This window comes from Protobothrops mucrosquamatus, unplaced genomic scaffold (assembly GCF_001527695.2).
Source record: "Protobothrops mucrosquamatus isolate PMUCROS unplaced genomic scaffold, P.Mucros_1.0 scaffold569, whole genome shotgun sequence".
NCBI lineage: Eukaryota > Metazoa > Chordata > Lepidosauria > Squamata > Viperidae > Protobothrops > Protobothrops mucrosquamatus.
The window spans coordinates 473,542-486,634 of NW_015386871.1; the positions used below are offsets into that span (position 1 = coordinate 473,542).

The window sequence follows — 13,093 nt, forward strand, 5'->3', positions numbered from 1 at the left end:
CTGCCAAAGCCAATGTTTTTTCTTCTGGCATGCTTATGAATGGGTTTTCCATGTACGAGTGTGTATATTGTGGGTGTAGGGAAACTGAGGAAAGAGAGCAAGTCAGTATGGTTTTTCCTACATGCTTCATTAGAGATCAAAATTGCCATAGCATTAACTAATGTAATCTTATCATTTCATGAAACATCTCAAGATGTTTGGGTTCCTGAGGCAGATTGTTCAAATGGTACCCAGGAATGGTAAAAAGATAGTAAAAATATTAGCTGATCATTTGCTACCTTTCAATCATTCATCAACATCTGCTATGAACTGAGGAGTGTGTTACCATGCCTGTTGGCTGCAACGTAAAAGCATGAAAACTTCAATGCCCTAGAAACAACAGATGCTATGCAAGTCCATGAGAAAACACTGGCTGTAGCAGTGTTTCTCAATCTTGACAACTTGAAGATGCATGGACTTTAATTCCCAGAATTCTCCAGCCAACATCTTCAAGTTGCCAAGGTTGAGAAACAGTGGGTTATATAGTATTGTATGTTACGGTTACATTTTGTTCTTCCCAACACCTTTAGACTGAGACAGCTGAGGCGTGCCTGCCCTGCGTTATGAACTTATATATGCTTACTTCCATGTTCAGCTATGGATAATTATATTTTCTCTATGGTATTTGAAAAGAACACGTAGTATGGCTGTATCCTTTATAATCTATTAACTGCTATGCACCCTTATTTATGCAAGTAGCACATCTTTTCCTGTCCCCAATGCTACAAACTTAAGTTGTCCTAGCATCATTAACTTTGCATCAAATGTATGGAGTAATAAACTTAAAATGTTTTAGCTATGTATGTCAATGTGTGTTTCCTATTTTGGTCTATGCTCTGCCTCATATCCCTCCAAAATTGGCTGAGAAGAGAGAGAAAAAAAATCCTAGTATACTACACATCACCTTATTAGCCATAGATTTCTCCCTGTGCATTGTTAACAGACCAATCTGTCTTTTCACACCTAATCAGAACTACAATTTTCACTTTTTTCACCCAGCAATGGACCAGATGACAATCGTTGGTCTTTGCAGTTAAACCTTCCAAGCACACTTTTTATTGTACTTTTCCAGTTCCATGGTTGTCTGTTAAAGCCAATTGGGATGTTCACACGCACCTAGTCATCTTTTCTAGCTCTTTTATTACATTTGCTATTCTAAAGTCAGCTGCCTTTGAATATGAGGTAACATCTTTAATTTCCAAGGATAACTGTAATTTTGGGAATTTCACAAATGGACTTTCAAGCTTCCCCTCTACCCCTGAAACCAACTGATCCTTCCTGATTTCTCAGGTAGGTACTTAACAATCAGGAGGAGCAAATTCCCACTTATATATATATATATATAGCCAAGATGATACTTACAATTCAGAAATTGCCATATTTTGCATACCAGAGTACCTTTTGATTTATTCTGTGTGGGGGCACATGAAAAATGCAATGGTGGGCGGGTTGTGCATTTGGCCTGACATTATCTCCTTTGACTCTGATGGAAATCTTTGGCTCTAGGCTTCTGTTTAAATGTCTGGCCAAATGCTTTAAATTCCCAACAATTGGCAACTTGTGCCATGTTTACCATGGCACTAGGAATTATTTAACCAGATGATTCAGTGATCCCTAAGCAATCTGAGTTGAACTTTCCCAGGTAAAGGACAGTAACAAGAAGAGATTAATAGGAAAGTGATAAGATCGATACAAATATATTTCTTCAGCTGACCAATGGATTAACTTAAGACATACTTCATTTTAGATCAGAAGAGCCATAGCTTCTTTCTTCACCCCTCTTACTACAAATCCTAAAAACTAGAAGCATAGAATCAGAATTGGAAGAGGGTGTGTGGGCCCTCTAAGTCCAACCTCCTGTGAAGGAATCCAAATTAAAGCATCCTAGTCAGATGGTTTCCAGTCCTAATTTGAATATATTGTGAAAAGCAGTCCATCGTTCTAGATAGCATGTTTCATTGTTGATAGAGAAGGCATCTGTCTTCCTATATCTTAAACTCATTATTCTGTGTCCCAGATTCTGGACATCTATATGGACATTTTGATATCCAATAAAAGAGAACTGACTCGCAGAAAAGGGTGAAGCTTCCTTTGCAAAGTTTTATTCTTGCAAAACCTTTTGATGGTAGATAATTATTTAAGCATAAAAGCATGTTTAAATAATTATCTAAATTATAAAGAATGATACTTGGTTCTCCTGCTTGAGCAGGGGGCTGGACTAGAAGACCTCCAAGGTCCCTTCCAGCTCTATTCTATTCTATACCCATGCTGGCTGGGAGAATTCTGGGATTGAACTCCATACATCTTAAAGCGGCTGAGGATGAGAAACTCAGGTATACAGAAAAGGCAAAAACAGAGTAAAAAAAAGCTACTAATCCAATATAGTGAAGTAATGAAACAACAGTAAAAAAATATCAAAGCACGAATGTTTGACTCCATTTTAAAGTATTGAAACATCTGTGCAAATAGTAAGTTTATACACGAAAGAAAAATACCAGCATTTGCACAAGTTGAAAATCATGGGAGTAGTTCAAAGAGAGGGTACCACCACTCAAAAGGCCCTGTCTCGTTCTACAAATTTCCCTTTGGGAAAAAAAGAAAACCTACCAGAGTTCTGGGTTATGGATGCAATGCTGCAATTTAAAACAGTTGCCTTTGGGATATTCAAGCAAAGGCAAAGATGTGGGGCTTTCTATGTCCTCCCCAATGTAGATGTGTACCAATATCCCAAATTGGTCAGCTGGCATAGCCTTTTTTGAAAATTCCAAGTTGGAGTTCACACAACCGGAGGATGCCCTATTTGGAGGAAGCTCATTGAAAATAAGGAAAAGGCTAATGGGAAAACTCTTCGGCAAAGTTGGGAGGGACAGCCGAAAGAACTTTTGTAATAGCTCTAGGGAAGCACAGTTAAGACCGGAAATACATGACCTATTGCCAATAGGGAGATTGCCACAGCTAAAGGAACCACACGCAAGGAACAAAAGGGATCGTTCCAGCTTACTTCAAGAGCTCTCTATGTGCATCCTCAGAAGGAAAGCTGATTAAGAGGTGATTTGCTTTCTTAGCCAATAAATTGCAATAAGTTAATGCCAAAGTGCCATGTTTCTGTCTTAAGAAAGTAGGATCCAGCATTTACCAGCTTCCACGCTGGCACAAAGGGACTGCACATTCCCCTACCAGTCTGGTGGGAGCTGGCCTAGAGCCTTTGCTATCCTTTTAATTGTATCTGATTTAGATGCAAGGGTTGGGGAAGGGGGATGGGGGAGAGTATTAAAACAAAGAAGCTTTTTTTTTTTTTTTTTTTTGAAAAAGAGGACCAGGAGAACAACTCCTGCGCTCCATTGTGGATGCCAAAACGATCACACAAAGACACATTTCATTACTGAAATTTCATCACACAAACGTGATTAAACGCCAGAGGGAGTGGGGAAGCCAAGGAGATTTGTAAGTTATAACTCTGCAGATTAACCTATTATTGGCATAGTTGCTGTCAGCAAACATGACAGATTCCTTGTGGTTTCAGTGCCTTTGTCGGTTGACAGTTGTTGTATTCTGTTAACTTCCATTTCACATTATTTCTGAAACTACTCCTTTTTTAAAAAAAATCATTATTTCCAAATATAAATTTCATTTGCATATATATCAGTGTTAGCGTATATATAAAATGGCGACAGGGGGACAAGAATAGGTAAGCTGAAGTCCTAGGATTGTCTGTAGCCTTTGCCCTAATTCCACAAGCTCACTGGAAAAACCAGCTCAGATCTGGGGCAAGTCTGATGTACCCTTCTAAAGTAGAATTATAAAATCATTTTGCCACAGTTTACATTGGGAGCAAATCTGGATATTCCAGCGGGAATGTTTCTTCAGAGTCTAATTAGCATTAGTTTTTCTCCCAAAACTCCACACCTGAAACAAAGACACAGGAATGTTGCATACAAAAAGCAGTAGTTATATTTTTAAAAAGAACTTGCATTAAAATAAATTACATTTTAAGAAATTATGCATCAAGAGCCAAAAGCAGGCTAATCTGGATCTTAAGCAAACCGTTATGGATAACATGCATTACATAACTTATAGCAGTGGTCCCCAACCTTTCTGTCTATGGACCAGCAACAGCTGCAACGAGGAGGGGATGGTTTTGCACGCACCCCAGCCGCTTATACAAAATGGAGCTTTGTGTGCTTGCCCGCCGCTTGCACAGCTCAGTTTCCATCAGGCCACGGACTGGGGGTTGGGGACCCCTGACTTATAGGAATGGTGTTTACAAAGCCTTTGTAGATTATGTTAAAAAATCTTTACTGATTTCTTTTTTAAAAAACAATGGTGACAATACATTTATTGTATAAAGCTTCAAAAAATAAGTTCATTGCAGAAAGCAAAGTCTTCTTGAGAAGCATAACAAATTTTCATTGCAAAAGTACTTTTAAAATATTCTCTTTTACCATTTGAGTGACACAATGGATTTGGAGGTTTATTTTGCAATAGAGTTTGCTTATTTATGTAAATTTAAAACTTATTTTCCTGACATTTTAGGAATCGTGTAATTCTTCATAATATGAACATGCACTTACAGTAAGGCTATGCCAGATAGGGTGGGAAAGAAATGTACTGATACATAGGTACCATAAAGCATAGATTACAGATGTCAAGCTGACTCTCTCTAGATAGCTCATCAAGGCAACTATGCTTTTTGCTGTAAAACAGCCCACTGTAAGGGGATCCTGTTGATTGATAAGAAGTCAGGGCAGGAAAAGGAACAATGGAAGATTTGATGAGAGTTGCTCTGTGATACTCCTGAGAAGCCCAGAGAGCCAGCCTTGATCAGAGGGGAAATTGGGGGTTTCCAAGGCAACTTGTTCCCGGGCACAAAGGCATGTCTGTTTGGTAGCAAGCAACAGAAATGCCTCCTCTACTACAGACCCCTGGAAAAAAGCGTAGGTTGAAGGCAAAGGGGTCTTTCAGTTGTCTTAAAGGACATCTGGAAGTTTGGCAGCTGCAGGATCACTTTAAAATCATTTGTGTATAACGTGATGATTAGATACAACACTGAGGAAGCTTCTCCTGTGCCACCTTTGCATTTATAGCATTTGAAAGGTAGCAGGTACCTCGCTTGGCTCTGCAAAAACAACAGAACTAAACCTACTGGGTCTTCAAGATAATGGAAGACTGAACTGTAAAGAAAGAAAGAAAGAAAGAAAGAAAGAAAGAAAGAAAGAAAGAAAGAAAGAAAGAGAGAGAGAGAGAGAGAGAGAGAAGGGAGGGAGGGAGGGAGGGAGGGAGGGAGGAAGGAAGGAAGGAAGGAAGGAAGGAAGGAAGGAAGGAAGGAAGGAAGGAAGGCAGACCACTGGTTTTCTTTAGCATTATTTTGTGTAAAAGGGAAACATCCAAGACATTTATAGGGGGATTTTGGTATTTATTTACACAATATATAATATATATCCATATGTGCATTCCATAAAAGTTCGAGTTGGAGCACAGAAGACATTTAATCTGTGATAATTAGTTCATCTACACCCCAGTCTTCATAACTTCCATCCGGCAGGTACCTGCGGATAATTATAGGAATCTTCCGAGCTCTGGAGGAGGGAAAGAGACATTCATAGTCAAGGACACTAAATCGTTGGTATTCAGTAGAACTCCAATAGTGTAATAAAACATTTGAAAACCTTCAAAACCAAATCTAAAAATTCACCCACAGAAAATCATTGACTGTTCCTTCCTACTTCTTGAAATTAAGCAGGAAATAATCTGAATGTAGGACTTCTGAATCTCAATTTTCCATGGAACTTTCCTAAGAGACAGGGATACAACTGCACTGTGGAAAGACCACATTGGGATCACACAAATGACCTTTCTAATACGCATTGTTTAATTGTATATAAAGTGTTCATATAGTGTAATGCCATAAACCAAAAAAATGCTCTGAGTGGAATACATAAACTATTAAAAACCTTTGGCAAACTGAGTAACTTGGAACCTAAAGGAAAGAAATTTAAATCCAGTTTAATAGAAATAAGACTTTTTAAGTCAACAATGTAATTAGTGACCTTGGAATTTCTCCAGGACATTAGGTTTATAATTGCAATACGTGAAAAGTAAAAAAATAAAAATATTTTTAAAAAGCTATAGGAGTTCAACAGAATGGTCCTGAAACCATAACCAGAATAGAATTTTTCAAGGAAATTCTCACATTATGATTTTGTATTGGGGTTATACTAGTCAGAGCTTCGCATAGCTCAAGTAAATATTAAAGCAAGTTTAGTTACATTAATGTTTGGGCTTACAAATGCCTTTCCATTAAATAATGTACAAATCTTACATTATGTGCACAACGTGAGCCAAATATGAAGAAAGAAAAAAGTAGCTTTTGTATTTCTTTCTATAATGGGAACTCATGTATATCAAGTGCTTATAACAGAACAGTTTACTGTCATTTTTTTTTTAGTTTCTATATAACATCTGACATTATAGCTTTCTAGCCAATGGCACTTATAAAAAAAGAGAAACCAAATTATTATCTATTTAAACCCTGAATTTCAAAATAACAGTCTGAAACATTTCAGTGTTGAGAAAAGGGAATCATCTACTGTGACTATACTTCTGTGGAAAAAAACAGAGATGGCAGGAACCAAATCATTAACTATTTTAAAGCTTTTAATTAATGCACCTGGGAAAATTATGGTACTGAAAATGTGACAAAAAATAATTATAAAAATACTATTTTATAACTAGTATTTTATTCCTATGCAAAACAATAGTATTACCTCTACTTAGAAAAGTAAAGGCACCTACAAAATGGAACACTGTATATATAACACTCTGTTAGTCTCTTATTGGACAACAGAAATTGTATTCAGATATTGTACATGTGCATAAAATTAACTAGCTCTCTCTTCCCAATAATTGCCTTTTTGACACTTACAAATTGTAGGACAAACATCTGTAGCAATAAATATTTACTGTTTACAGAGATTCCTCTCATCATCAATGTCCTAAAAATCATGGTTTTAAACTGTATGTAGAACCATGCAAGTAGGCAAGATTCCAGAGTGCAGAAAATTATCTTGATCTGACAGACAACTGGAAGAACAGGAAGAGTGAAACTGGAATGTTCACCATTCAGCCTCTCCTGTCTTAAAGTAGAATGTCCAAATCTAATTAGAGAGGGAACCGTTTACGCACACCTGCACATGGATAAAACTTCTCAACTTACTTCAGTTCTTTCATTGCAATCAGCAAGGGATCTCTTTCTCCTTCAAGCTCTACCATTACTGGGGCACACATCCTGAGAGGAAAAAAGATTTAAGAACTTTTATTGCAACTGGAGTAAACAGTGGATATTAAAAGTTATCAAGTTAGATGAGAATAAGATATACCATTTGATTTCCTGTCAAACCTGTAAGTAGCCTGGAGTTTTTACTCTTGAAAACCTATGCTATAATCTCTGCTGTCTCACATTTTAAATATTTTTATTTTAGAGTTGGGGGTGGGGAGGTGTTGTACCTTTTAATCAAGTCTTGACTTCTAGCAACCCTGGAGAGTCCCTGCAGTTTTCTTGGCAAGGGTTTTCAGAAGTAATTTACCACTGCCTGCTTCCTAGAGCTAAGAGAAAGTGGCTGACCCAAGGTTATCCGACTGTCTTTGTGCCTAAGGTGGGACAAATACTGATTATCTCCAAATTTCTAGCCTGGTACCTTAGCCACAAACTGGCTCTTTGCTATTTGTTGGATATATTTCAATAATAAAATGTTCAAATGAATTATAAATTAATTTTAAATTGCATATAGAAGTGGGGGAAATGAGGTTGCTATTTTGGGCATAAAATGGAATATAACACAAAAATAAAAGTAGGAGAGGCTAAATTCTCACACATGGACATTATTGGGATCACAATCCAATCTCCATTGGCTTATCAAACCAATCTCCATTGGCTTATCAAAGCAACTGTCTACCATGCGATTTCTACTGAAATGAAGAAAAATAACCAGCTACTAGTCCTCACTAATCACAATTGGGACCAGCAACTCCATCACTAAGTGACATAGTTGTAAAGTAAAACTTCATGTGACCATACAGAGTTATGACATCAGTTCTGGCTATAGTCATTAAACAAATCATCCATGGCCATTAAGTGAGATGTTACATGACTGCCGCTTGCAACTTACTGCCAGTTTCTCTGATTTTATTGGAAGCCAGCTGCGAAGGGAACAAATAACAATCACGTGACCAGAAGTTGATGACCATCATAAATGCAAACTGGTTGCCAAGCACCCAAACTGCAATCACATGACTGCAGGGACCCTGTGATGTAAGTTTAAGAACTGGTCATAAACCTAATTTTTCAGTGCCATCATAATTTTGAATGGTCACTGAATGTGCAGTTGATAAACGAGGACAACCTGTAAAGTTTTGCCTTGTTAAACCTCTCGTAAGATGCTTCATAGAAGCTCAAGAGCACTACATTCCTTCCTGGAGCAATACTGGGAACATATTGGATAATGAAACATCTATCTCAGTGGTTCTCAACCTTTTTAATGCCGCGACCCCAACCGGTCGTAAGTCGAGGACTAAACCGGTCGTACGTCGAGGACTAAACTGGTTGTAAGTCGAGGACTAAACCGGTCGTAAGTCGAGGACTACCCAACCGGTCGTAAGTCGAGGACTTTCCCTGCCCGGGAGCGCAGCGCATGCGTGGTTCCACCCCCTGCGCCGGCCAAGGCGTAGCTGGCAAGCGGCAGAGACGGAGCAGGCCGACCACCAGGTGGCCCAGCTCAAGGGAGGTAAGGCACCCACCGGAAAAGGGGGAAAAAATGGCGGACAGCCTTGCTTGGCGACCCCCGTGAAATGGTCGATCGACCCCAAATGGGGTCGCGACCCATAGGTTGAGAACCTCTGATCTATCTGCTTTTAGAGGCCAATTGTTCTAAATATTTAGTTTTCCACCCAAAAAAAAGAGTAAAATTTTCCTGTTTAGCACCTTCAGAATGGGGAAAAGATTTAATCTGAAAAATATTGTGTAACCCCAAAAATACAATCTTATTAATGGATCTATTTTCAGGTGCTCATCCTAAAGCTCATTTGTACCACTCTTACTGCCCAATTCTTGAATGCAGCATAGGAATATTCTGCTAGCAGCCTTCCCCTCCCATTATTCATATGTTTCCCTGTATGAACTCTGAAAGCCATGTACGTAGTAACATTTAAAATAAATGACCTATTTTTAATGATACCTCACTAATAATTTAAATACACGTTCTGCCAAAGAGCCTTTCTGAAATATAGCCTCAGCTGCTGGAAGTTGTTATAGGCCCAGATTTTGCCCAAGCCAGTTGGGCAAAATAGTTCTCTGATAGAGCAACTGGTATCAACGACTAATTTAATAAAGGGAAAATGTTTTATTTTAAAAAAAGAGACTTTACTCCTCTCTAATCCAAAGTATATATCCATTGCATCCTCACTTGCAGATGCATGCAAGAATGTGTAGGATGAGCTTACTTTGCTACTGGGTCTCTGAAAGCCACTTCCTGTTCAATTATTGAAACTGATCTTTTTGCTTTAAAGACATCTTTCTGAAAAGATTTGTATTCATAGTTTTAATTTTCTACTTTAATAACTTTTAAAATGTTTTTATGATACACTGAAAGACTTAAGCTAGTTCCACACTTCCAGTTTAACCCAGCAAGAGGACAGGGCGCTCACTGTTTCATGAAGGTAGAAATGTATGATGCCATCTTAGTGTCATCTTTACCTGCTGGTAAGGTAACTGACATCTGTGTTTTTTGTGCTGAATGATGGTGCAAGCAGGGCAATCCTGTCTACCTGCGCTGCTTCATTCCATTTTACAGAAATATTTCCATTACAATTCGCTGATGTGTGTCACTAGTCCTCAAACACATGCCCAATGAAGGGAAAGCAATGATTGCCTTTTTTTCTAGGATGGGTGGGAAGGAAAAGAAGCAGAGGAATCGACCAATCGGGGGCTGTCTTGAGATCTAGATAGAATACCAAGCCATAACTATGGCAAAGTAGAAGAAAGGGTGGAAATCTGCAAAGAAATTTCATTATGCATTGGAGGCAAACAGCTGAAATCTGGAAAAGCCTTCAGACAATCATTAATATAAAAGGTGAGTAAGTAAATAAATATATATTTACGCTATCTGGAGGGCACGGGTACCAAGAACTCTGGCCCGCTCATATTTGGTCATGTAAGGAGTAGTGATCCGCTTCTGATTTGCCTGTTGTCGCTCTCCAGATGGCAAGATTTCCACATTTTCCTGACCCTCCTATGGAATAATGCAAAGCAAATGTAAACACACACAGCTGTATGCCTTGTCATCTGAGCAGTCATCAAATTGAAACCAATGGAGAATATGAATGGAAAATGTTAAGTAAGGTTCTACAACAAGAATGCTATTAGGTAAAAGGTCTAATACATGATGGTAAGTTTTTTCTTTGAAAACAGGCATTAACCTATGAATTCATATATTTTCTAACCCATTTTCTAAAGTTCACATTTTATACCACTTAAGCATTGGGACTTTACAGATCTAAGTTACCACTATAAATTTGTATTCTATTCCCATTGTCCTTAGTTTCTAGTCAAAGAAACAAAATATATGCCTTGGGTAAAAAAAATGTAGAACAGACTTTGAGAGAGATAAGAGGGATACAAATGACCAGAACTTTCAAGATTCTATTATTCTGCCTTACTATGATAAAGAGTATTCCTGGAATCCCTGCCAGTTTCTGGCCTACCTCAAAGGACTGACATAATTTTTGAAAACCTGTCCAAGTTTCTTTCTGTCCCATCTTATACTAAACAAAATCATGGTAAGGTTATTTTGAGTTTGTTTTTCATGCTTTCCTGTAAGGACTGTATAACCTTTTCTCAAAGTCCCTCTTTAACAGTTTGCTCCTTCTTTCTCCTTTTAAGTAGTCCTTTCATAAATTCCCTCAAATCACTTCTATATTCATTTATACCCTAATAACATACATAAATGTAATCTTCCAAAAGTATTCATTTTGCTGATTAAGAATGACAGAAGAAGTCTAATACATCTAGAAGCTATTTCACTCATAAAATGTATATCTTCCTATTTCAAATCATTCACCAGATTGAAGGCTGTTTTAGAATATCAAAAACTGAAGTCACTTACCTCCTCAACATTTTCTAGATCATCAAGTCCTTCATCTTCTTCCACATCATCAAAATCATCTCCATCAAAACTAACAGGAGAAATGTATTAATAACTTATGGATAATTCTCTAGCAAAACCCTTCATCCCTAAAGTATTCACTATAAGTATTACAAGCTAAATGTCACAGCTGATGTCAATTAGCTATTTTGACCAAAACAATGCAAGATTGGACTTGATTTATATGTGGAAGGAAAATCACTAGGAAATCCCAGGTTTATAAATCAGGCTGTGAATGGATCACAGAGAAGTCAAAAAGGGAACAATTCTGTCTTTAGGCTGGAGAAAATGAGTTTCTTTCAAATTCTGTGACACAAGCCAGAAAAACGAAACATTCTTGATCTTTTAAAAGTCATTAAATCAACAGGCATGAACTTGGAAACTACAGCAATTCTGTTCCCTGAATGTACTCTGTAATGGTGATAAGCAACAGCTAGTTATTAGGCTTTCCAAATTTGTAATTTCAGAGACCACTATAACCTACTGATTCCTTCGTAAGTTCTAAGAAATTTAGAGCCAAATAATACAGGAATAAATGACCTATGTGCATGGCTGTTGTTATTTAACATAGATGATGTAGAGAATGCATTCTATTCTCAAATTCCTTCCAACAGCTCAGGATGAAGTTTGAGCAAAAGTATAAAGTTAATTAAAATATACATATTAATACATTTAAAAGTCTGATTTGATTTAACACAGAAGATGTAGAGAATGCATTCTATTCTCAAATTCCTTCCAACAGCTCAGGATGAAGTTTGAGCAAAAGTATAAAGTTAATTAAAATATACATATTAATACATTTAAAAGTCTGATTTGACTAGGTGTATCCCAATTCTTCACTGACAGGTGATAAAGAAGACAAAATTATAAAACAAAGGATTCTTGACTTTAACTGTATTTCAACAGCCACATCTAAAGGGCATACTGAAAGTGTGGGTCATTTAGCTTCTCAGAATAAAGCATGCTAAATGGAGCTTTAATCAGATCCAAATTTATATATGGGTGGGAGAGACTGTAATTACTCTCCAGTTTCAGTGATGAGCAGAGAAAGAATATGCCTTGCCAGTTAAAAATGTTTTAGTACAATTATCTGAGTAAGGCTACTACTTGGATTCAAATTTCTCCATAACCACGGGCTCAGCTCATTATTATGTAATTACTCCAAAATCCGTGCATGGGTAAGCTATCACTTTGGGACTGGTTCAACCGTGAAAGTGGAATATACATTTTAATAATAAAAACAGTGTTAATATTAATCATAGCAATATAGGGGGGAAACAATAGCTGAAAATTAACATTCTTCTTTAAATCACGAACTGAAGTTGAATCCAGGGCAGCGTCTCACAGCTCGGTTTAAAGCAGTTCCAGGAGGCTGTTTTCCCAATTGCAGGTGGACTGGCTAAGCCAGTGTTTCTCAACCTTGACAATTTTAAGGCATGTGGACTTCAACTCCCAGAATTCCACAGCCAGCGACGCTGGCTGTGGAATTCTGGGAGTTGAAGTCCACATGCCTTAAAATTGTCAAGGTTGAGAAACACTGGGCTAAGCAACCCCTTCCTTCCACCCTGGATCGGCTTTGGAAAATGAGAACTAGCCCAACATCCCGGAGACGCCAACATTTGGGCAAAAGGTTAAAGATTGATTTCTTATTCACGCGCTTACTTATCCTCGTTGTCCGACATGTTGAGGCCTTCCCTCGTTCAGAACAGACTCTCGCGATCACAATTCACGGGAGACGTGAAGAAGCCGGGAATATCCCCACCGGCGAGCACGCGAAGGAAAACAAACTCACGCACTTCCCGTCAAAGAGCACGCAGAGCGCGAACACTTCCGAGGTCAGCTTTGACGTTGGCGGAAGC

General features: G+C 38.0%; 1 protein-coding gene across 1 annotated transcript; it reads right to left on the reverse strand.

Annotated features, from left to right (window-relative positions):
- Positions 1 to 5,439: 5,439 nt before the first annotated feature.
- On the reverse strand, positions 5,440 to 13,054 carry POLR2F (RNA polymerase II subunit F). The gene is made up of 5 exons (XM_015817263.1): positions 12,897 to 13,054; positions 11,196 to 11,265; positions 10,192 to 10,322; positions 7,253 to 7,324; positions 5,440 to 5,615 (listed from the first exon to the last, which is right to left on the reverse strand). The coding sequence occupies exons 1-5, from the start codon at positions 12,914 to 12,916 to the stop codon at positions 5,525 to 5,527; spliced, it is 384 nt and encodes a 127-aa protein (XP_015672749.1). The 5' UTR covers positions 12,917 to 13,054; the 3' UTR covers positions 5,440 to 5,524.
- Between the last annotated feature and the right edge of the window lie 39 nt (positions 13,055 to 13,093).